Source organism: Panthera onca, chromosome D2 (assembly GCF_046562875.1).
Source record: "Panthera onca isolate mPanOnc1 chromosome D2, mPanOnc1 haplotype 2, whole genome shotgun sequence".
In the NCBI taxonomy this organism is placed as follows: domain Eukaryota; kingdom Metazoa; phylum Chordata; class Mammalia; order Carnivora; family Felidae; genus Panthera; species Panthera onca.
Genome location: NC_138349.1, coordinates 30294320 through 30320255, shown reverse-complemented (window position 1 = coordinate 30320255; position 25936 = coordinate 30294320). Strand labels below are relative to the sequence as shown.

General features: G+C 40.8%; 1 protein-coding gene and 1 long non-coding RNA gene across 2 annotated transcripts in view; one reads left to right on the top strand and one right to left on the bottom strand.

Moving 5' to 3' along the window:
• The window catches only part of HPSE2 (heparanase 2 (inactive)), a 674568-nt gene that overhangs the window by 121804 nt on the left and 526828 nt on the right, over positions 1 to 25936 (bottom strand). Inside the window, exons 8-9 of the mRNA XM_060641812.3 lie at positions 11738 to 11844; positions 6464 to 6578 (exon numbers count right to left, since the gene is read on the bottom strand). Of these exons, the coding sequence (XP_060497795.1) occupies positions 6464 to 6578; positions 11738 to 11844 (222 nt within the window). The remainder of the gene's footprint in view (positions 1 to 6463; positions 6579 to 11737; positions 11845 to 25936) is intronic.
• The window catches only part of LOC144613186 (uncharacterized), a 365982-nt gene that overhangs the window by 197493 nt on the left and 142553 nt on the right, over positions 1 to 25936 (top strand). The window lies entirely within an intron of this gene.

The window sequence follows — 25936 nt, the reverse complement described above, 5'->3', positions numbered from 1 at the left end:
ACCTCCCCCGCCCCACCACCTCCAGGGCTGTAGCTTTGAAATTCTTTAATTTTCACACACCCTGTGTGGCCACTGGACAACAATGGGAAAAGCTTTCCTAAGAAATTTTTCATAATCCATCTGCCACGACTCTGGGAAATTGATGCCCTGTCCCTTTGCACATGCTATTGCCTCTGTTTGGAAGATCCTCCCCAGACCCCAAGCTCTTCTTCCTATGGCTAACATGTCCTTCTCTTTCAAGATCCAGCTCAGGCATTGTCTCCTCCAGAAAGCCTTCCTTGATGTCCCATTCCTGCCCTCCACCCAGGCTGGCTTCTGTTCCTCTTCTGTCCTGCTAAAGTACATCTGCCACAGTTCCTGCTGACTCCTCTGTCCTCCATCCACACTCTAAGCTCCTTGATGGCCAGGACAGTGTCCCCAGGGCCCATCACTGCATCTAGCATACAGCATAAGTGTAATGAGTGTTTATGAATAAATGAATCATGAATAATAAATGAATTAGGCTGGGATAATATTTGCTTAATTACTTAAAGACTTAATTCTTTCAAAACACGATTTTTTTCTTTAAAAAATAGCCTTGGGGTGCCTGGGTGGTGCAGTCAGTTAAGTGCCGACTTTGGCTCAGGTCATGATCTCATGGTTGGTGAGTTTGAGCCCTGCGTCAGGCTCTGTGCTGACAGCTCAGAGCCTGGAGCCTGCTTCGGATTCTGTGTCTCCCTCTCTCTCTCTCTCTGCCCCTCCCCTGCTTGCACTCTGTCTCTCTCTCTTTCTCAAAAATAAATAAACATTAAACAAATTTTTTTAAATACTAAAAATAAAAAAAAAACGCCTTAGGGATGTCTGGGTAGCTCAGTCAGTTGAGCATCTGACTCTTAATTTCAGTTCAGGTCATGATCCCAGGGTCATGGGATCGAGCCCCACATTGGGCTCCACACTGAGTGTGGAGCCTGCTTAAGATTCTCTCTCTCTCGGGGCACCTGGGTGGCTCAATTGGTTGAATGTTTGACTTTAGCTCAGGTCATGATTTCATGGTTCGTGAGTCTGAGCCCACATCAGGCTTGCTGCTATTAGCGTGGAGCCTGCTTCGGATCCTCTGTCCCCCTTTCTGCCCCTCCCCTGTTTGCATTCTCTCTCTCCCACAAAAAGAAATAAACATTTAAAAAAAGATTCTCTCTCTCTCTCTGTGCCCCTCTCTCCCCTTCATGTGCTTTCTATTTCTAAAATAAAAATTAAAAAAAAAATTTTTAAAGCCTTTATTTTTTTTCAGATTAAAAAAGCAATAATGCTGACTATAGCAATTTTACATATAAAAGAAATCCACAAAGAAGAAAATTAAAACTGTCTATAATCCCACTACCCAAACAAAACCACTTTTAGATATATGAAGAGATTCCAGTAATTTTCTATGTGTATAAATATATATGAAATCAGAATCCTATAATCAGAATCCTATTGTCCTATCTAATTTTCTCAAGGAACATAACAGTATCTTTTGGAGCTAGATAGAAAAGACATTTTTTATTGCAATTTAAGTGATGAAAAAACTGGTACCAAAGATACACAGCTAATTAATGGCAGAGTTAAGAACAGTACCTATGAATCCTGTCATAGTCCCAGGCTCCTGCTGCTCCCCATGGGGCCTCCTATGTAAGTGGTGTTGTTCTTACAAGAAGAAATTGTGCATTAATCCAGCATCAATGGAACATGGGTTTGTAACTGGACATTCTCAGGAAAGAGACAGACTGAAGCTAATCCTGCATCTGTGTCGTAGCTGTGCAGTGCATCAGGGGCACTGTCTTACATGTTCAAGGAAAACAAGGATGGAGCACTTAGGACCTCATCCCTGTGACAGGCTAACCAGCAGAGTTAGGCAGGCACCATTAAGATTCAGAATCTCCTTCCAGTAACCAAATGACACCTGAAGGCTTGGCTTGGAGCATGTTGCTGTGGGAACCAGAGCCATAGGCTCAATCCCACCATAAACTAGTGAGTAATATTCCAGTCTATGACCACTGACTATATCCTAGTATATAGAACGATGTATACAGTAAGTGCTCAGTAAATGTGCATTGGGTTGAACTGAATATTATTATTCAGCAGTGACAATCAGCAAAAAGAAGGTGACAGCAAATATAATTATCACCAGCACTACACCCAGTAGAGAAAACACAGTCCAGTGGGAACTAGTTTTCTGTTTTATTCTAGAAGACTAAACTGTAATCCCCCAAACACAAACACACGCCAGACTGTTAGCTCTGCAGATGAGGGAACCATATCTTATTTATCTCTGTGTCCCCAGAATACCTAGCACAGAGCCAGACACATTTGAAGTGTCAATGTTTTTTGAATTGAATTATATTTGCTCGGCTGGCGTGGGAGTTAAAAAGATGTTGACTAGTAATTCACCATTCCCTTCCCTGGAAGCTCTGTAAATCAAGCTCTTAAAAAAAGCACAAGCTAAATTCCAAAACCCTCTCGTAGGAGAAATGCCCACGGCTGGTGGGGTCTGGACTATGTCCACCAAATGTGCAGATCTCTTCTGCACAAACATCACTTACTCCCAAGGGAGCCCCTGACTGGCTGACTGGCTGTGGAGACTCACACATTCCCTCTTTCCCAATGGCAGGCAGGTCAGGGGAAAGGGGTGGGAGTTGGTGATGAAGCACTGCTGAACTAAATGTTCTCCTCTTCCCAGGAGAGGGAAAATCTCCAACAGTAGGAGTGTTGGCACTTTTCTAGAGGAACAACCATAAAGAACATGGGATGTAGCTGGAAATGATCTTTTGTGAAGACAAGTTTCTTTTTTAAAGGGCCACCCTCATCTTCTCTCTTACCTTAGACTGGAGCAGCACTATTGGAATGGCCTTGTCAGAGCTGCTAGAATCCTACAAGCTGGGATCAAAGTTGACTGGGCAGGTGGAGGCGTAAAATGGGATATGGGCTAAGCAGCCATTAGGCCAAGATCCTCACTTTTTTCTAAGTTTATCTAAGAGCAGCAACAAAACAGAAACAAAAACAAAACAGTATTTGCTAATAAGGTCTTTTCCTTAAATGCACTGAGCTGGGTTTGAAGAAACTGGAATGGAGAATACTGGTTTTTCTGGAAGACAATCAAAACACAACTCATGAATCCCCTAAGCTTTCAACAAACTCTCTTGAAGATTTAATCACAACATAAAATCCACAAGTTTTTACTGGCAATGTTCGGTCATCAACTGCACAACTCTCTGAAGTGGCAACCAGTATGACTCCCAGGTCTGTCTCCATTACCCATTCCAGAGCCTGCTGGCAAGGTCTGTTTGACTGGTGCCCTGGTCTAGCCTAGGAAATTTTTTCCAGGGTCAAGTTCTCCCAGCTATCAAGTTCTCAACTTATAAGGTGCAGAATTTATTGGCACAAAGAAAGATAAAAAGAAAGCCTGAAGCCTGCTACCTTAAGTGCTTTTACACTTTATCAGAGTGTGGTGTTTCTAGGAATACAGCTGCCCAGCTCACTTGAGCGGTTGTGCTGAATCAGTGGGACTTACTTTAGCTTGCCATGAACTCATGTGAGCTCTGCTGCCACCACCTATCAAGTGAGGTCTCTTGTGCTGGGCTTGTAAAGGAAGTCCCCTGCAACAACACTCATTTGGGGAGAACCAAAGCCATGAGGACTTGCACCTTTAACCTACACACAGCCAGCAAAGGTGCACAGAGAACTGATATGGAATCCAGGTTTGTCCAACTCTGGAAATCAAGCCTGTCTAGTCACCCGAAGACCCATCTTTTTTTAGCTTAAGGTTTTCTTCTCTCCAGTTCCTTAAGATGCCCATTTCCATCTCCAGACCCAAATGAAGCAAGTATTGGCTGCAGACCACAGGACAGACACCAAAGAGTACCTCAAGGAAGAGAGAAGACAATCAGATGTAGAACTAACTACAAAACTCTGAGAGCTCCAGCTCCTTGTACTTGTCTGACCTTGGACAAGCCACTTAATATCTTCACAGAGCCTTAGTTTCTCTTCAGCAAAATAAATATAAATAGTTCTACTTCTCTCACCAGCTTCTCTTCAGAGCAATTACGACCAAGTGCAATTACCTTGTTTATATGTTTATTTATTTTCCATTTTTCACTATGCTTCATTAGCTTATAAGCTCCAAGGGTTCAGGAACCTTGTCTGTTTGGTTCATCAAAGAGGCCCTCTGCCAGGAATAATTATCAGCATGTAGCACATGATCAGGAGGAGTGAATGAAATCTGAATGAGGAAGGGAGGGGATAAAGGCAAGAAGGGAGGACAGAGAAGAGGGAGGACAGCGTATATGGAGCATTGTTGAGGTACCATATATGAAAGTGGTCTGTACATTATTATTACAACTACAAATAACAGCTGATGCATTAATTGTACTAGATCTTTTAAAAATATAAGCTAGGTTGTATTGCTTCCCTGCATAAAACCCTCCAGTGGCTTTTCATACTACATACAATAAAGTCAAACTCCTGTTAACTGACAAAGCCCTATGTGATCTATGTGGCCTCATGTCCAACCAGTCTCCCCCTTCTCTGTCAGGCCCCCATCACTCTGGTGTCCTTGTGTTTCCTCAAACATTCCCAGTCCATTCCTGCCTTGGAGCCTTTGTGCTAGCCCCTTCCCCTACCTGAAAGTTCCTCTACAAAATCCGCATGGCTGGTTCCTTGTCATTGGGCTCTTGCCTTAAATGTCACCTTCTCAGAGAAGCCTTCCTATACACGCATTCCAAAAGAGCCCATACTGTCTTCTTGTTCTAGTACTCTATTATTTATTTATTCATTTATTTATTATTAATCTCCTCCCCAGTGCCTGATGGGTCAATAAATATTTATTTTTGTATGACATTATATTTGTTTAATGCTGACACCTCACAGAGACTTTTCTAGTTATTATTTTGTTTTATCTCTACAAGTTTATGAGCTCAAATAAACAAACTGAAAATTCCCTCTGCACTGTACATTAGCTTGCCCCCCCACCCTGCCCCCAAACACACACACTTTCAGAGAGGTATCCCGGCCTGCCAACAAAAGCGACTGTGCTAATCAGTTTTAATACTTGTGATTTGACTGGAGTTATGTACAATCAGTGATATAATCATTACCGAGTACTCTAATCTAGAGGGACTCTTTGGAGACATGAAAATGGTACTGTTGGGTGCCACACTGGTCTCTGTTCTGGGTTTGGAGGCCTCCTGGCTCAGGGCAGGGGTGAGAGTGAGAGGAATACAGGGTAGAAATAGGCAGAAGGAAGTAAACGGCAGACACTCACTGATTCCACTTGGGTTTGCTTAGTGTGAACCCAAGGGCAGCACTAATTCTGTTGGAAGAGCACTGGATAGGGTGCAGGGATGGGTTCTAGAGCTGGCTCTACATCTCCCTTCCCCTCCTCCTACCTGGACTATCAGCTCCTCTGTTTTTGTTTTTTTCGTTTGTTTTTCATTTATTTATTTTTGAGAGAGCTTGAGAGAGAGCATGAGCACAAAGCGGGGAGAGGCAAAGAGAGAGGGAGACGCAGAATCCGAAGCAGGCTCCAGGCTCTGAGCTGTCAGCACTGAGCCTGACATAGGGCTTGAACTCAAGAACCTTGAGATAATGACCTGAGCCGAAGTCGGCTGCTTAACTGATTGAGCCACCCAGTGCCCCTCAGTTCCTCTGTTACCGGAGATGTGACCGGATCTCCTCAAAGGGGAACCCCAGCTCTCATAGTCTGTGAGCTAATGAGAGGAGTCTGACCTTTCTCCATGACCACGATGTCTGTGAAAAGGATAATCCATGTAATATTTCTGATGAGTGCAGCTTTCTGGACTAAGTGGGATCTCTGTGATTGCTCAATACAGGAATGAACCAAACTAAGTTCTCTGCTCCTGCCATTCTTCTTTAGCCTTCCTTTTCCCAGAGAAGCTGGTGTTCTGGGCAAATCCCCTCGTTATCACATAGGGATCAACACCTAACTGTAAGTGCACTTAAGCCACTCCCAAGAGATGGGTTCATACTGCATCTGATCATGGCCAACGCGCTCCCATCTGCTTTCAACATGTTGCATCTGACGTTAACTAATGTCTCCTATTAGCATTAAAAGAAAACAATCTGGAAAAATTCACTCTCAAGCAGAGTTCAAACAGGCTACAAGTAGATGTGGAATCTCAACTGCACAAGGTTTGTTTAAATAATGGTAGTAAACAAATATATAAATACATAAAAATTCATATACATATATAAATGTATATATGTATATACATACAGGCATATTACATAGGTGTGTATATATAGATGTGTGTAGTGAAGCCAAAAGTCTGTGAAATGGGTCAAGAGAACAACGACATGAATGCTTTTGTCCAATTTATGAAATTAACAGGTAACAGAGGGAGGAGGAAAATTCTCCCATTGTGGAACAAGGTATAGTCAAAACAACTGAATCACATGGAAAAGGAGTTAGGAATCTTTATCTCACACTTACTGGTAATGGGTTGAAATTCTGGTCCACAAGGTGATTGTATCCATGGTCAAAAAATGAGTGTCGTATCACAACGTCAATACCCTGATTGGCCAGCATTCCTAAAGTGTTCAACCATCTAAAAATCAGGAAAAAATGCTACATCAATACATCTTAAAAGTGCCATATAACAAGCTTTGTCGGGATTGGCTAATACACATGCATATACACCAACACCCACCATGAAATTTACCTAGTACTTTAAAGGAGAAGATTATTTTAAGCAGTGAGTACATAGCTGGAAGACACTTTAGAGATTTTCAAATCCAGCCTCTTCATTTTATAGGAAAAGAAGCAGAGATCCAGAGGAGGAAAATAAATTGCCCTTGGCCATAGAATATTTTGTTGCTAATGACTTACTCCTATAAAGAAGTAAAATTAAAAAAAAAAATGAACTAACTAAAATGAATACCCTAGCCACTTGTAAGCCTAATTATCATCCCTCCACCCCCTGGCCATGGGACACAATCACAGGAGCATGCACACCATATTCTCTGTCACTCAAACTCCTCTGCTTGCACCCTATCACCATACATGTACCTTTCCTGGGACTCTAACATACTCTTATGACCTATCGGTTCAAGAAGGGGTCAGCCATTTGCATCCCTCATATATCACTGTCAACAGTCAATAAAATAATAATTTTCCTTGGCACTATAATTAACCATGCAGAGATTCAAGTATGCTACCATTACACATATCACAATTAAGGACCTGCATTGTTCACACATTATCACATATTCCACTATGCCAAATATCCACTTTCCAGGGCATGCTATCCTTCAAAAGTACTTCCCTCTTGGTTCTTCCAACACCCACTGCTAACTCTGCCTTTATTATTTATTCATTCAATTTGTTCACTCATTCACTTATTCATTTAATTTTCTTCTGTATTCCAAATTCTGAAACTTATGGAAATTTCTAATTATAAGAATATATGTAAGACAAATGTGACTGGGAGCTTCAGTCTTCCAGTGTAAAAGATAAGGCATTTCACAATCTTTCCTGAGCATGCGTATGAGCCTATAATCTGTACCTCTTCTCCCCTCTGCTCTCACCCTAAATTCCATTCCCTGACTCTAAAACTATTCTTGGCTGCCCCAAACGAGCATACTTTGACATACTCACCTGAGTCTCCATACATGTTTTAACTTCTGCTTAGAATTCCCTTCCTCTCCTCCTCTAACCCACCTTATCTGGCAAATTTCTTCCCATCTGTTAACATGTCTCCAAGTCAAGTGCCATCTCCTTCCAAACCCTGCTGGTACAGAACAGTAGTACCTTTTTCCTCTGTACCTTCCCAGAACTCTTATTTATACCCTCTGCCTGCCCACGATAATTTCTTTCTTGCTTCTCTGCTGTCTTCCAGTTGGTTATGAGCTAACTGAGAACAGACACAATGGTTTAGCTTTGTACCCAAAACACTCATCTCAGTTCCTAGTGTAATGTGGGTGCTTCACACTCTGTTAAGTTGACATTGATCTGGACAAAATTAGATTGGAGGAACTTTGAGAATCAGCATTCAGCATACTAGGGACAAATTATGCATAGCTATGATTTCCCAAATTTGAAACCATATGGAATGCCAAACCAGTGACTTGTAGAATTAAGCTTTTTCTTTACTAGAATAAAGCACATTGCTAATTTTTATGTTATGAATGAATATTATTAGCATTTTAAAATCTGTTTCACATTGACAATTATTTTATTCTCATAAAAACTAAGAAATATTTACTGATAATTAGAGTTATAAAAACAAAACAAAGAAAAATGCAAAAACAAAAGTTTTAAATCAAAAAGAAAATCCAACAATTATATAATAGAACTGTTATTGTTGTTGTTGTTGTTTTTGTTGTTGTTGTTGTTGTTGTTGTTGTTGTTCAGACTGGGACACTGTGACCCGGGAACTGAAATTACTTTGGGAATATCACATGGCTAAGCTATTTGCCTTTATTATTTTTATTAATTTACCAACCCCATTTGGTTTTTCCTTTAGCCACTGAGACACATATTAATGTCCTGGGGTAGAACTATCACGTGCATTCTGGACTGATGCCTCCTAAGTCAGTGCTCTTTCCACTAATGTAGCACAAATACAATAGGATTTATATCTAACAAGTATTTATCTATAAAAACAAGTATGTCTAATTCACCCTCCTATCCCTATGCTTGCTGAATGAAGAAATGAAATGATAAGTAAACACATAATCACATCTAGCCGCAGCTGGATATCAATGTATTTTGGAATTTAAAATATTCCATTTGTTCATTCATTCATTATTCATTCAACAACATTAATTAATCGGCTGTAAATGCCAGACCTTGTTCTCAGCATTGAGGATAGATACGAAAATGCTTGTGTGACCATGTAAGTCATTTGTAAAGCACTGGGTATGTAAATACCTGTATTCATTTATACAAATGTATAAATTCCTACTTGTGACCTCTGCAGACCCTATAACAGTGATCCGCAAAAAATATATACTCAACAAATGAATGCTGACTAGTAAATCTGGCTTGTCTTTGTTGTTGATGTTGTTTTCCTAGTATGGGCAGTTTTTGAAGGAACTCTAAAGTGAGAGAGAAGAATATACATCCTCCTTTCCAAACCCATATCCTCTATGCACGTTCTGGTCTGGAGCGTTCAAAAGGACTATAGCCAGAACCTCTCCTTCCCCGTACTCTTCAGAGTGGAATGGTTTGTACTTAAGTTGTCTTCCTCTTCCTCTTGTAAATACTAAGCACTCTGACAGGGGAAATAAATGGTGTTCCAAGTCTCCCTTTCATGCACAAGTATAGAAAAGTGGCAAGATGACTGGTATATCCCACCAAGGATACTACTGCGGCCATTATTTTCCATTCCACAAAAGTTTATTGAATATCTACTGGGTGGCAGACACTACTGGGTGCTAGAGACACAGTAGTGTGCCAAGGGTATATCTGTGGTGCATCAGAGAATCATAAAGCCCTAACTGGGAAAACTACCCTTGAATACTTGGCAGCAGAGAATTCTGCTTCATGCATAAACATTCAAGTGTCCTGGCAAGCTCTCAGTTATGCCATATATGAAAAAAAGCCTGAAAGGTGCCTTTTTCCAAGGAATCTTGCTAGTCTTCTGGAGCTTCTTAGAATGCTTCAATTCCCCCCTCCCCTCCAGGAAGCAATTTATGTCCCTTGGAGAACTAGACTCGAAGGACACTTGGCTGGGTGCTGCCAGCAGAGGTGAGAGCAAATGGGTGATAAAGAGGTAAGAGAGAACCAGGAGCCAAGTGAGCTAGTTTTCATTTGATTTGTGTCAACCACATACTGAATACCTGAACTACAACCTAACCCTGAACAACTCTGTTGATCTGGATTTATTGCAAAGTGACCACAGAGATCTATGGATATTTGGCTGGTGCTCAGATATCTTTCCAGTTCCACCCCCCTCCGAAGGGCTGTGGTGTTTCTCATTTCACATCATTCCCTAAAGGGAAGAATGCTCAGGAAAACAGTTACAACTGGGCTGCTTGCTGGCCCTGCAGCAAAGTCTGTCTATGATGGCTGCGCAAAAGCCATTCCTCTGCTGATTCTCAGAGGCCCCTCCCTGCCGTACTAACGGCCACTGGCTTCTCATCCTTACCCCACGGCTCACAGTGAAACCTGGTGGGAAGCATATTATTGAAAGAAGACTCTCAGAACCACTGTATCAAACGCTGATTCATTCCATTTCATTCATTTGAACCATGCTCACTGAACAACTGCTCTGTGCCACTCAATGGTAGGTGCTGAGAACACAAGAATCGAAGACACAAGGTATCATCATATATTTTACTGACTCATTATCTTCATCTGCATGTGCCAGGATTCCATCTGCAAAGACAATCTGCTTGACTGGCTTGATTTGTCTTTTATAAATGTATTAAAATAAGCCTTAATGGAGGGAAACTACGAGTGTATAATTAGGAACAGCTGTTAGTAGTGAAACACAAAGCTCAGGGCTTTGTGAGCTCACTTCTTAGGAGGACCTTGCTCAGACAAAAAAAAAAAAAAACAGGGCCACAGGACTAGAATGGAACAGGAACAGGGCATTTGGTTAGTCTGTGATCCTGAGGGGTCTGTCCCTGCCACATGATGCTGGCAGGCCAGTCAGAGCCCTTTATGCTTCTGGTGTTAAGTCATTCAGATAACTGCAGTAGCCTTCAAATCCACTTTCCCATCTCCTGCCTCTCCAAACTCTTGTGCATACTATTCTCAGAGCCAACATTTAAAAACACAGGTCAGATGGTATCTCTTCCTTCCTCCAAAATCTTCAATGGCTTGCCACGGAGTATAGAACAAGGCTTCATTTCCTCTGCCTGGCTTTCAAGGCCTTCCATGCTTGATGGAAAACTCCTCCCTTGTCTCAACCCTCACTACATCCCTGCAGCTACTGAGGCTTTCTTCACACGAATCATTTCCCCTCCCCTGTGCCTTTGCTGGAAATGTTCCTTCTGCCTAGCATGCTCTCCTCCACTATCACCACCATTCTCCACCTATAGAAATTAGAGTAATCTTTCTATGTCCCACTCAAATGCCACTTTGTCCATGAAGCCCTTCCTGATCCTCCCAGGGACAGAAACTACCGGTTCCTTTGCATGACTACCACTGCTTTTGAAGCAGAAAGGAAGATGGTCTAAGGTAGTGGCAAAGAGGCTTGACTCTGAAGCAGATTGCCTGGGCTTGAGTCAAAGCTCTCACATCTATCTCTTTGGGTTGTTGTAAAATAATAGTAACTGTATCACTGGTTGTTAAATTATTAGATATAGAGAGAGCGCTTCAGAAAGCATGTAACACATATAGTTAAAATTATTATTATTTATTATTATTATGGCACTAATCTCCCACACCTTTTCTTAGCTCCTCTTTCTGTTCCTCCGATCTTACTCTTACCTATTTCCTAGGACTATGGTGAAAAATGGATGAGAAATTGTATGTTGTCTGCACTGTGTTTTGAACTATAGACATTAAATAAAGGTCATATGACTATTATGGTCACTACTACTGCTACTGTTACTACTATCTTTGCTCTGATGCCTGTGCTTGACGTCTTAGGATCCAGGGAAGTCACTTATCACTGTTTGTTGAATGGGTTAAACCCATTCACAAAGGAACAGATAAAGAACTTTCAATAGGAAATGAACCTCCCCCTCCAATAGGCAGAATAACACACTTTCTTTCCTCAAAATCCCTGGGAATGAAATTGCATGTGTTACTCACAAGAATCCTGCAGCATAGGAATCTGATAGATTGTTTGTGCCTCCAGCTGAGGTGGTCACCACACCTTCAAGCCAAATCTTCTTTCCTGGGGTGTATGTATTAACCACCTGTTCACATAACAGAAGCAGAAGGGGATATGAGATTTTTAAAAGTTACTCCCAAGTGAGAAGGAACACACATTCCCTTAAGGGAGTTCTGTTGATACCTTGCTCCCAGATGGTCATGATCTGTGCTTTTTTCATGATGACTCACCCCATGCAATGAGCTGACGCACGTGCATGCGCGCGCGCGCGCGCGCGCACACACACACACACACACACACACACACACACATTAACACTGACACATGTCCACTCAAAGAAATGATCATTTTTTTCCTAAGTAAACCCAAGTGAAGATGTGACAGTAGGACAAGTGCATTTTCTAGGACACAAGTTGAATGCAACACCAGTCGCTGGAAAGTATAAATCATATGATATCTCTCTATTAACAAGTATTGAGAAGGAAATTTTCTTTTTTTTAAGTTTTTTTTTTCATGTTTATTCATTTTTGAGAGAGAGACAGACAGACAGAGCATGAGTAGGGGAGGGGCAGAGAGAGAGAGACACAGAATCTGAAGCAGGTTCCAGGCTCTGAGCTGTCAGCAGAGAGTCAGATGTAGGGCTTGAATCCACAAACCGTGAGATCATGACCTGAGCAGAAGTTGGACGCTTAACCGACTGAGCTACCCAGGTGCCCCTTGAAGGAAATTTTCTTAATACTCTGGTATGGCACATGCCAGGATGAGTCTACTATCCATGCATTAGAAGTCATGAATCATGAAGGCAGAGGTCAATGTTTGTGAGAAGTATTTTATAATCACTAAGGCATGTATATATATTACAACCATATTTTGGAGAATAACTGCAGTGAATGTAAAACAAAATCACTGATCCAGGGGTGAAAGATCCTACCTAGGGAACTTTCTAAGCAGAAGAACAGCATCTTGTTAAAAGGTGGCCCTCTGAAGTTTTAAAATGGCCCAGTCTCTGGTCCACAAGTTGGAAGCTGGCCATACTACCCAGATTAAGGCCCAGATCCCCTAGATAGCAATCTGGCAGTATTTAGGGATCATGTACTTTGGGTGCCCCTAAAAACAGAGGCTGAGACAAAGGCTTATCTATAGGTAATTCATTGGGGGAAGTCATAACAGGGAACAGGAATGAGGAACTGCAGGGCTGAATTAGGGAAAAGGGAAAACCAATACCAGGATGGGTTTCCAAACTGGCAACCGGTGTTGGCAACTTACACTCAATTCCACAGGGAACTTGGTAAGAGTCTTAAGAACTATATGTCTCAGAACTTTCTCCCAAGGGAATTCAAGAGGAAGCATACTTATCCTTTGGCTCCTATCCTCCAAAAGGTCAAGAGTAGCCTTGGGACTGTAACCTCTGCTCTTCCCCATTACCCCATTTAATTGTGTAGGCATAAGTGTTGAGCAGGTTCCCTGAGTTCTGCATCTCTGTCTTAGAGAAGTCCCAGAGCAGGAAATAAGAAGCAAGGTTGTACTGTATCACGACAGCACTAAGCTGGTTACAGCTGTGGATCTGCCCAGCTCAAATCCCTGCAGCAATAGTCAGTATAGGAGGTAGGATGGGGATGCCATTTATGCACAAGGGGGGCTGGATAAAGACAACAGTGTATTTAGATCCAATGGGCCACCAATTTTTCTTTTAGACATGCAAACCAAAGGAATTCTTCCTCAGGCCTCTAAGGAGTCAAGTACGAGGATGTTTACTATGTCATTGTTTGACACAGGTTTCCATTGCAGGAGGAATGGAAAAGTAAAAGATGGTAGATACATACCATAAGACATTATGCAGCAGTTAGAACAATAGAGTCAATGTAAATCTAGCAACGTAAATTAGCTTTAAAGATTTAGTGGTGAGTTAACAAAATACCAACAGAATGAAATTCAGGTCACAATATTACTTATGTACTCAGTTACATCCAATAAGATGAAATAGTTTATAAAGATACATGTCTCTTAAGGACCTGTATCAAACACAGAAGGAAGGCATGTTTAAGAGGGAGGTGAATGTGAGCACAGATTAGAGATTGAGGTGAAAATCAAAACAAATGCAGGGCTTTTGCATGAACTGATGATAATAGTTTGCTGTGGTTGAGGAGCATGATTTTAATTTAATTCCCTTTACCTCAGATCCCAAAAAAGAAAAAAAAATAATATGAGACATAGCATAAATACCAGAACTTTCCTTTTCCAAAACCCATAGGCAGACATCAGCAAACAATCATATTCCTCCTGTCATCTCTCCCTAGGCATAACGCTTGTCCTCTCCCCTCATCTACTAGAGTATTTGCATTATTTGAGACCTACTTTAGAATAAGAGTTGGCAAAGTGCTTGAACTTTTCAGGAATAAAGTTGTAAAAATTTTTCACCAATTTGATGTAGAAGTAAAGATTATGGGGCGCCTGGGTTGGTTAAGAGTCCGACTTCAGCTCAGGTAGTGATCTCATGGTCTGTCTGTGAGTTTGAGCCCCGCATCAGGCTGTGTGCTGACAGCTCAGAGCCTGGAGCTTGCTTCGGATTCTGTGTCTCCGCCCCACCTCTCTCCCCCTCCCTGGCTTATGCTCTGTCTCTCTCTGTCTTTCAAAAATAAATAAATGTTAAATTTTTTTTTAAAAAAGAAGTAAGAATTGTGATCAAAAATGAAAGAAAGATCCTGAGAATTAATAGTGGAGGTCAAATTGGAGGGTTATTAAAAATTGAGTAAGAATTCCCCCTTGTACCCAGAAAGACAAGAGTCACTGAGGACACCACAAGGTAGTTCTCTCTCCCTTCTCGATACTGCTCACCATGCCCAACCCAAAGGGAACTGGAAATAGTATAAATAAGAAAACAAGAAATATACCTTAGATGATCAAAAGACAGAGCCATATGGTGAAACTGGACTGCATTGATGATTCCCCTCAAAATGTATTGCTACAAAAACTGTGTTCTTGATAAACTTTGTGCTTCCTTTACAGCTAACAAGAGCTAACAAATATATTTGTATTTTTCTTTGTTGCCTTTGGCTTCCAAGATATTCAGAGTTTAATTTTTGTTCAAAGATAGATATTAAGGGGCACCTGGGTGGCTCAGGTGGTTAAGCATCCAACTCGTGATTTTGGCTCAGGTCATGATCTCATGGTTGATGAGATCGAGCCCCACATTGGGCTCTATACTCTGATAGCATGGAGTCTGTTTGGGATTCTCTCTCTCTCTCCCTCTCCCTCTATCCCTCCCCAACCTGCTCTCTCTCTCTCTCTCTCAAAATAAATAAACATTAAAAACATAAACATATAAAAAAGACATTAAAATAAGGCAGTTAGAGAAAAGGGATTAAACAAAACAAAAAAGTAAAACTACAACATGATGAACTTAATTTTTTTTTTTTAGAGAGAGAGCTAGAGCAGGAACAAAGGAAAGGGGCAGAGGGAGAGAGAGACAGAGAGACAGAGAGACAGAGAGAGAGAGAGAGAGAGAGAGAGAGAATCTTAAGCAGCCTCCATGCTCAGCACAGAGCCTGATTTGGGGCTCGATCTCATGATCCTGGGATCATGACCTGAGCTGAAATGAAGAGTCAGATGCTCAAATGACTGAGCCACCCAGGTGTCCCAACATAATGAACCTTGAAATAATTAAGCTGAGTGAAAGAAGCCAGACACAAAAGGCCACATAGTGTCTGATTCTGTTACATGAAATGTCCAAAATAGGTAAGTCTGTAGAGACAGAAAGTAGATTAGTTGTTTCCTAGGGCTGGAGAATGGAGGGAGAAATGGAGAGGGGGTAATGACTACAAATAGATATGTGGTTTCTTTAGGGGGTGATGAACATGTTCTAAAATTAAATAGATGGTTTCACAATTCTGTGAATACCTTAAGAACTACAGAATTGCACACTTTTAAAGGGTATGCACAATTTCATGGCATGTGACTTTTATCTCAATAAAATAAAACTCTGTGTGTGTGTGTGTGTGTGTGTGTGTGTGTGTGTGTGTGTGTGTTGGTGTCATTAGCAAAAGGAGAGATAGAGTCTAACAGGCAGATAACTACTGTGGAAACAGTAAAGTACCCTGGAAGTTCTGGGTTCTACCACCCACTAGCTATGAGATTTTTGGCTTATTATTATCTTGAACTTTCTTCATCAACATGTAAGCCATGAATTCGGAGTAGATGAAATCTAAGTTCCTTCTAAATACAAAATGTTAAAATGTATTAGTATTTTATAGTATTATTGCCAGTTCCCTTGGCTCCTATCCCTCAACAGTCAAGAGTATCTTTGATTATGTAAGTGAAAATTACATAAACAACAAATATGGGAGACAGAGCGGTAGAAAAAGCCACCAGAGTGGATGAAATTACCTAAGGGAAATATCTAAAAGTGGGACTAGAAAAGGGCTAAGGGTTTCCATCCCAAAACACTAAGGCATTACCAAATACATTTATTCATTCACTCTAACCAATACTTATTGAGCACCTTCTATATGCCAAACAGATTCTAGGGGCAGGAATACAGCAATGAGTGAAACAGGACAAAGCTCTGTTCTCTTTGGCTTACATTTTAGTCAAGGGGAAAAGACTAACAATGAATGAGTAAATAAAAAAAAGAAATTTAGAAATAATAAGAGCTAGAAAGAAAATTAAAGAGAGTAATCTGATAGAAAGTAACTTGGCAGGAGGTGTGGGGCAGCAGCGGCGGGGGGGGGGGGGGGTGGACACTTTAGATAGTACTCAGGTCACCCCCCTGGAAAGATGGTATCTGAGCTTAGACCTGAGTGACAAGGGAACCAGCCCCTTCATGGATTGGTAGGAACAGCACAGGAAAAGGACAAGATATGGAAACAGGACTGCTGTTTGTAGAACCAAGAGAAGACCATCTGGAGTATAGTGAGTAGGGGAATGTGGAATATGTGGCATTTGAGAAACAAAACAAGCAAAGGATAAAAAAGAGAGTGACAAAGCAAAAAACAGACTCTTAACTATAGAGAACAAACTGATGGTTACTGGCAGGGGTGGGGAATAGGGGAAATAGGGTTTGGAATTTAAGAGTACACTTATCATGATGAAAATAAAATAAAATAAAATAAAATAAAATAAAATAAAATAAAATAAAATAAAACAAAAAAAGAGAAGAAAGGATGGATGTTTCTCATTCTGAGTGTGATGGAAAGCTATTTGAGGGATTTAAACAAGAAAGGGATATGAAGTGATTTATGCCAAGATCACTGTAGCTGTGACAAAATCATATACACATTTATAGTGAAAACTGTGAAAAGATAAATATGTTAAAGTTCCATTATTTCTCTCTTTTTTAAGTTTATTTATTTATTTAGAGAGAGAGCATGTGTGTGCATGAGAGTGGGGGAGGGACAGAGAGAGAGGGAGAGTGAGAATCCCAGGCAGGCTCTGCATGAGATGTAAGATCAAGACCTGAGCTGAAGTTGGCCACTTAACCAACTGAGCCACACAGGCACCCCAAGTTCTGTTATTTCTGTGGCTACTCTAGCTTCAATTTCCTCATCCATAAGCTGGAATAATACTTGACAGAGTTGTCAGTGATCCTGATTACTAGTCAAAGGATAAATAACAGTAGGCCAATCACAGGAAGATCCTGAGAATTAGCAGGAAGTGACAGCAGGTGTAGCAGATGAACATTTATGTGTGCCCATCTAAGGTGATGCATGAATTCAAATGAACTCATGCTAAAGAGAGTTACAATTTGGTGGTAAGATTCTGAACTATCATTTATGATCTAACAAAGGAATCCAGGAATCTATGGACTACTTCTTAGGAACCCTGAACTATCAGTTCTTGTTCTTTATTATATTTACTAAAGGTCCCTCACTGTGAGGGCAGGGATCCTATAGTGTTTACTTTTGTATTTACTTCCTAGGAGAGTGCCTGGCACAGAGTAAGTGCTTAACTGGAGACTGTGGTGCTCTAGTCACATGAAGAACTCAATATAATTACAAACCTGCCCATGCACAAGCTCACAGGAGACTCTCACTCTTTAAAGAAGTTATATGACCTAAGACAGGGCAACTAAACTGGTCAAAGAATTGGAAGCAGTACCCTGAATGCAAAAACCACCTTAGAGATCAGGAAAAATAAAAGCATGCCATGAAAACCTACAATAGCACTAAAGATCTAGATAAGAGCAACACATGTCTATTTGCTAAAGCTCAGGATATGAGGCCTGAGGTCTGCCCCTTGAATTCTGAAAGATGGAAATTTCAGAGAAGGAAAGGGAATTATGCCTTTGCTTACCAGGTAATTTATATATGGAATCCAACACCCCCAGAAATGGTAAAGGCAAATCACCATCCAATGATATTTGGAGACCAGAAGTATTTTATGATGTATTAAGTTTATCATAATGTTCTGATATTGAAGGTAAAGAGACAATCATATTCCTACCACCTATTCTGTGAGGTCATCTGTCATAAATACTTAGTTGGAAGGTAGCATGCCCAACAAAGAGCAGCAAATTTGTACAAAATAGTTATATTCCAAAAGGAGTTCAAAGTCTAGATCTTTAAAGTTTATTTATTTATTTTGAGAGACAGCAAGCAAGCTCATGGGAGGGGCAGAGAGAGAGGGAGAGAGAGAGAGAATCCTAAGCACGTGGGGCTCGAACTCACAAACCAACCGTGAGATCATGACCTGAGCCGAAAACGAGAGTCGGACACATAACTGACTGAGCCACCAAGATGCCCCCAAAGTCTAGCTCTTTTAAATGAGGACTTGATTCAGGAAAATGGTTGGATTTATAAAATATTGTGTACATAAGACTCTGCAGGGATACAGACACTGTATAAATAGAAGTTCATCTGAATTCTAACTTGCAGGGAGATTTGGAAGGAAACAATTTAAAAATTGCTATTGTTGGTGAGGTAGCACTAAGTAATGGTTAGGTGCATGGACTTTGCACCCAGATTCCCTGTGTTTGGATCCTGATTCTGTGGTTTACTGACTGGTGTGATCTCTCTGTGCTTTACTTTCCTCAGATGTAAAACCAGAATAATAATAAGATCCATCTCAGAGCATTTTACGATATTTAAATGACCTAATATTTATAAAGCACTTGGAAAGGTGTGTCTGTCTTATTGGTAAGCTCTTCTTTTTAATGTTTATTTATTTTTGAGAGAGGAGGGGGAAGGGGCAGAGAGAAAGGGAGACAAAGGATCCAAAGCGGGCTCTGTGCTGATAGCAGAAAGCCCAATGCAGTCCTGAGATCATGACCTGAGTGGAGGTCAGACACTTGACCAACTGAGCCACCCAGTCACCCCTGTTGGTAAGCTCTTAAAGTTAACCTGTTAACCTAGACCACCCTCCTGTGTAAAGCTCACGAGTTGGGCTTGGATCAATCTAACATTGGAGTTGTTTGCTTTTCTTTTGGACATGTTTTAGGAGGTAGGTAATAGACCAGATGTATGCTAACTAGAAAGGAAAGGTCTGCTTAAGATTTAAAAGGCACATGGATTATTCACATTAACATAATTAGCATTCATAGTTTACTTATGAACTCTTAGCATAGGGGTAATTCCTGTCCTTGTCTAGAGAAGCCATATGAACAAAAAACACAGTGAGCTAGAACTTTTATATACAACCTAAACCAGCATTATGAAATGTTCTGCAGGGGAGAGATTCCTAGAAAGTATTAATACTAAAAGTTCTGGGAGTAGTTGGTACAAATCAACAAGGATTTTCTGAGCATTTACCGTTTGGGACATGGTGAGAGGTTTGATGAATTGTGTGTCTACCATGAGCAAAGAAGACCATCATGGTGACATGTGGGGAAGGTACTGAGGCTGGGTGCTGGTTAGGACTGGGGAAGAAATCAGCATGGGGAAAAGAGGAGAGAAAAAAAATCAGGACAAGCAGATGGAACCAGCTGCAAAATTCCCTTAGAAAGTGAAACTCTAAGAAACCGAGGGCTATAGTTCAACACTGTGGTTTTCTGAGTAAATATGATTCTCCCTGTGCTGGAAGAGAGAAAATTGCAGGACTGGAAAGAACAAGGGTACAGTTCCTGGTGAGAAATGATGTGCCAATGAAGGTCATTTTAAGAAACACATTGTCTGGGGAGGGGGAAGAAGTACAAGTGTTGAGATTACTGGAGTGAGGTTAGAGAGGGGTTGGGTGGCTGGCTCTCTTTTAAGGGTTCTGTGGTCCTAAATAGACTTCAGCCCTTGGGCCCAAGTAGACAAGGGAGCCATGAGGCACCCACATAACAGTTCAGCAAGTGGTCAGTGGCTGCTCAGACTCCTTGGCCCTGCTGGGGGCAGGCTGATATGAAGGGAAGCCTCCAACTCCCTTCCCTCCCATCTCAGGGGTTGAGGACATCAGGACTGTTCCATGTGGCTATGTTGAGAGAGCAGGGGTGAGAGAGAAAACAAAATGAGGAAAACAGTACTGGTTTTATTTTACTTTTTAAAGTTTTATTTTCCCTGCCACTTTGAATTAAAAAAAAAAAAAAAGAGGAAAATAGGAAAATAATCATTTATGTGGCATGTTTTCAAACTTGGGCTTCCTTTTCCTGTTTCTCCAAAACTGTGATCTAAGTCTTTAAAAAAGACTCCTGAGAGCCTGGTTTCAGCCACTGGCTGTGCAAGAGATGGTGGCCCTGTAGCAGCAGACATGTTGTTTATGGTTATCCAAACCCAACACCTTCCTTAATGAGAAAGGAAGCAATAAAACAGGAATAGTGGACAGGCCAGCTGGGCTAATCAGCCCTGGCAGGAGGCCCAACCTCCAAAAGAACCTGGAGTCCATTAATTCCAGCATCTCATCTACTTGGAAATCAACCTTCCCCAGGACTTCAGGAAGAGCAGTAGCTCTTTGAGTAACCAGAACTGGTCCCTAATCACTGGTTAGAAGGAGCCAAATAGCTTCAGGAAGCTTCTTAAACCTCACCTATGCACAAAGCACCTCTTGGGGTGCCCCTGCCTCTTTGTTCCCTATTGTATTTACTAGAGGTCCAGGTGAGAGTTCAGTAACATTCTGCATTTCTGTCCATCCTTCTTGTGTATTTTGGCCGTTACCAGCAGAAGAACTCAATCATGTGTTCACAGAGGTCTATGTTGTTAACTGGTATATGTGCTATGATAATATTGAAAGCGATCTAGGGAATGATTTACTTAAAAATAAAAAAGAATGGTTTCAAAGTTGCCCCAATTACATTCTTTTCATTCACCAAAAGTATGAAATGTTTCTCCAACTCGGAAAAAAGCTAAGGAGCCAGTAACTACACACAACCCCTAGTCTGTTTTATCTATTTGTCTATTGGAGTACGTTAGACATGGTACAATGATTATGAGAACCACCGGCCCACAGGATACATGCCAACTGCTTCATTTACCTTGGTATCTTAGACCCTTCATAACTACCCCTTAGCTGTCTCTTCTCCCCTTCCTCCCCACAAGACCTATGGTTCACCACAGAGTGGACTTACATTTTCCAACTATAGGACCTTCTTTTAGGTTTTTACTAATTGCCTCCTCCCCTACCCACTCCTCCTCCATGTTGTCTAATTTTTTTTTTTCTGGCTTATTTCAAATCTTACTTCCACTGTGAAACTTTCCTCAAACCTTTAGAAAATTAATTCATCTCTCCTTTGGGCTCCAAAGTTCTTCAAACCTATCTCTGACCTTGACCTTTTTAAACTGAATTATAATCTTCTGTTTGCCTGTCTTTCAACTATACTGGAAATACTTGAGAAAGCCACATTTTTTTCCTTTTCTGTATGCCTTATAGAAGTATCTAAGTACCTGGCATGTCGCTTGACAGGTACTTTGCTTATTAAGTACATTAAATAATAAGATAACGAAATAACTTATTTGTTAATATACGAGGGAGATAATATTTTACTATTGAAAAGGCCAAGTTTCAGTGGAGATAACTAATAACCTCAAAACCATAAGAGCAAACACCAAATCCTCACAGTTCCACTTCAGGGTTCTATCTACTTTCTAATTGAATTTCCCTATTTGAGGAGACCTGGAAGCTTCTGGGTGACTAAAATGCCTTCATATTTAATATGTCCTTCTTAGGTTAGACAAGCTAGGCTATTCTGAGCTCAGCCATTCTAATATCTCATCACATTCTTCCTGATTTATTTCTTTTGTCTAATGTACTTCCTGTCAGTTTCATTAATTTTTTTTCTGTATAATTGCTTTCTATCGTCTCCCTGTTCCGGAGTGCCATATTTACCCATTTTCTTTTGGTATCAGATCAATTTTTAATTTGTGGCTTCTGTTTATGTGTCATTTTTAGGATTTAAAATTGAATTCTCTGTTCTTGTTATCTCCAACCACAGAAAAGCAAATGTATATAATTGCAACAAAATATAAAATTAAAATAAGAGAATACACAATGAAGATAAAGTCACAGGGGAGCCAAGGAAATTATTAGTATATGCAAGAAAATAAGGAAGAATATTTCAGAGTCCCAAAGCAGAGTCTACGATCAAGGATAAGCGCTAGAAGAGGGAGAGACTGGACAGCAGCTACTCACACAAGAATGACTCTTCCTCCCTTCCCCAGTTATTTTCCATGAGTAACCAGTCCCTAGGCTTACTGGACAGGCTACCCACTGACGAGTCAGGCTTTATCATCCTCAGAAGTAATTTTCTCTCATTCAAGACAAACCATATAATCCCCCCTTCCATGTGGAAAATTGGAAGGTCACCTCAAGGTGCCTATTCCTCCTGAAGAAGCTTTTTACCCCAAACCACAATGTGTCCCCAGGGCCATTCCTCCAAGTGTCTATGGGCAGCATATACCTTTGCATTGTGATTGCCTTGCACATAACCAGAACTCACTATGCATTGACCAAAAGCCTGTGCACATGGGATGTAAGAATGAAGTCCAGTGAATAAATGCAAATCACTCCCTCAAAAGCCCAGTCCTCTTCCACTATCTAATACTGTGGTAATATTAGACATTACCTAACATTGGGGTATATAACTTTCATTGGACTCTAACTTCTGGGACACCTATGCCAGATTATATCAACTGATTGTGGCATTGAATTGATGTTCTTTCATCAGGACATTCAGTGCTATTTAAAAGTCTTCCTAATCCTGGGTGGTTAGGAATACAAATATTATATTGGCTACAAAATAAATGGCTAACAAGTATGGTAGATGCAGAAGAGTGGATTGGGGGCGCCTGGATGGCTCAGTCAGTTAAGCATCCAACTTCAGCTCAGGTCATAGATGGACCTCTCAGGACCCTGTGGGGATCACCTACCATTCCTTTGCCTAGAGCCATTTTCATACTGAAGGGTGGGAAAGGGGGAACCAAGACCAAAGTCTGTACCTCAGTCAACTAAGCCCTAGGAGGATGTGACCCTCGTGTCACATCCATTTCCCCCACACCCTTCCTTCACCACACCAGATCCTTGCCATTGCTTACAAAATCTCTCACTTTCAAATTGTGAAAACACTAGCTGCATGCACTGATAATAGCAAATCAGATTCATAGTCTAGATGCCCGGTCGGGAGCTCTCTAAACTTGACTTTACAAGCGGATTATTTCTATCTTGCACCTTTACAAAGTAGATTCCAGAGTAAATAAAAACGTGATTCTAAAAATGTTAGAAGACAATATAAGCTAAAATGAAATAATTTCACATTAGAGAAGGCTGTTTAAAATAAGACACAGGGACGCCTGGGTAGCTCAGTCAGTTAGGCATCAGACTTTGGCTCAGGTCATGACCTCGCAGTTTCTAGGTTCAAGTCCCACATTGGGCTCTGTGCTGACAGCTTGGAGCCTGGAGCCTTATTTGGATTCTGTGTCTCCCTCTCTCTCTGCCCCTCCCCTGCTTGCACTTTGTCCCTGTCCCACATTGGGCTCTGTGCTGACAGCTCAGAGCCTGGAGCCTGTTTCAGATTCTGTGTCTCCCTCTTTCTCTGACCCTCCCCTGTTCATGCTCTCTCTCTGTCTCAAAAATAAGTAAATGTTAAAAAAAAAATTAAAAAAAAAAACAAAAACAACAAAAGAAGAGTGGATTGGATAAGAGTGTAGGCTCTGGAGTTAGGTGGGCCTGGCCTTGAATTCTAATTTTACTACTAATGGCTTTGAGTAAGTGACTGGTTTCTTCAATGGGTTAGTAATATACGATGCACTCAATAAATGGCATTTGTATCCTCAAAAGTAATATGGTTACTGTATTTCTGTAAGTTAATGATGCATTTTTCACATTTTAATGGTTTTGAAATCAGAACGTTTTTTATAATCAATCTCAAAAGAAACTTGTGAGCTGAAATTTGCCAGCTGTTTATCCTATCTCCTATCTCTCCTCTACTCCCTGGCTATATTAAATTATGGTACATTTTATAATTATTTGTGTTTAAGAGTCAAGGAGATATGGTTCATAAGATGACAACCACTAAAGCTTTGGAGCTCTTTTGTGGTAAACATACCTTTCCAGCTAGATTCCCCTATTTATTATTAGTGTCTTCTATATGAAAGAGAAGAGCCAAAGATTCCCTTGGGTCATACTGTCCCATTTGTAAATACACAGCCAAGTGGCATCACAGAAACTAATTTACTGGGAAGTTCATGAAGCTCGAACTTCCAGCTTCCCACTCTCACAGGCCTCTGCTGGTATCCTGGGAAGGGGGCCCTAGTACTGTGTTCATGTGGTCAGATATATTTCTAAAACATGCAATTTTGTTTTGTTTTCTTTTTCTTAAAGAGTTTCCTGTTGTATGAATTTCAGCCCCCATAAAACTTAAGACACTCAGGGATGTCTTCCAAGATATTCATGTGGCACCATTTGTATTTGGGGTACTCTGACTCTCTTGAGTATATCCTTGGCCTGTGTTTCTCCTCCCTGCCTATGCAAATCTGCTCTTGGGAAAGGACCTTCTGTTTGATATTAACACCTTAGTGTGACTTTGAACCAGTGTAGTTTACCTCTTCTCAGGTTATTTACATTTTGCATCCTCTTCCTAATGTGTAGAATGAGAGGTTATTTTTTTCTTCTCTCTTTTTAAAACATTTTTAACAATGCTTATTTATTTTTGGGAGGTGGAGAGCACAAGCAGGGCAGGGGCAGAGAGAAGGAAACAGAGGATCCAAAGCAGACTCTGCGCTGACAGCAATGAGCCTGATGGTGGGGCTCGAACTCGCGAACTGTGAGATCATGACCTGAGCCGAAGTTGGACACTCAACTGACTGAGCCACCCAGGTGCCCCTGAAAGGTTATTTTTTTCAAATGAAATATCTGGCATTAGTAATCAGACTGAAATGTTATTTTGAACAACAAAGAGACTTTTCCTTCACCTCTCAACACATACCCAGAAGAAACTCTCCTACTATGCCTACATGTAAGCACAGCCCATTTATTGCTGTCTGAATCAATTTCTATCTAGTCAACACTATGCTGCATAGTTAGGAGCAGATTAGATTCTTCTGCATGTGAACGGCTGAGATAGCAGATCCAAATGTGAATGAGACAGAGACACTACTTTACTTCTTGTACACTTCTTCCACTGTTTTACTCTGCTCGCTTACCTTCTCCTTCCTGCCTATTTCCCTTCCACTAACATTTATTAAGCACCTGCCACGTGATAGGCATTATGGTAAACAGGCAATGGCACACTGAAATGAACATTTAACAAATAAATGAGTGAATCAAACACTGACTTTTGTGGTAATACTACTGTTCTTACCCTAGTAATGTCATTTTCATTTTCTACTTCTCTTCACAAAAGGTTAACACTACTGTTGTCCTCATTTTTCCTTTAGTTGTGCTTCTAGTTATTGTATCATACTCAAGAATAACTGTTATTTTTTAATCCCCTTCCCCTTTCATATACTAAGAGGCTCAAATAAGTGGGTAAACCAGAAGGTTGGCTAAGAGCAAAAGCTTCCTTTTTATGTATTAATTACTTCAAAAGGATTAAATATTCTTCTGCCTCACCTACTTCCTTGATCCTGCAACTCACATATATTGGAAAAAGTAAAGACACTTCAAAAGAGTTCATCTTCATTAAATACTGTAAGCAATCATAAGCAATGATGATATTAACAAAAGAACGATAATGGTCATACTATGAACCATATAAACCATTCTCTCCACCATATATATTAACACTGGTAGTCCTCTGATCAGACTCTCAGAACTAAATAAATTAGAAGGTGCCT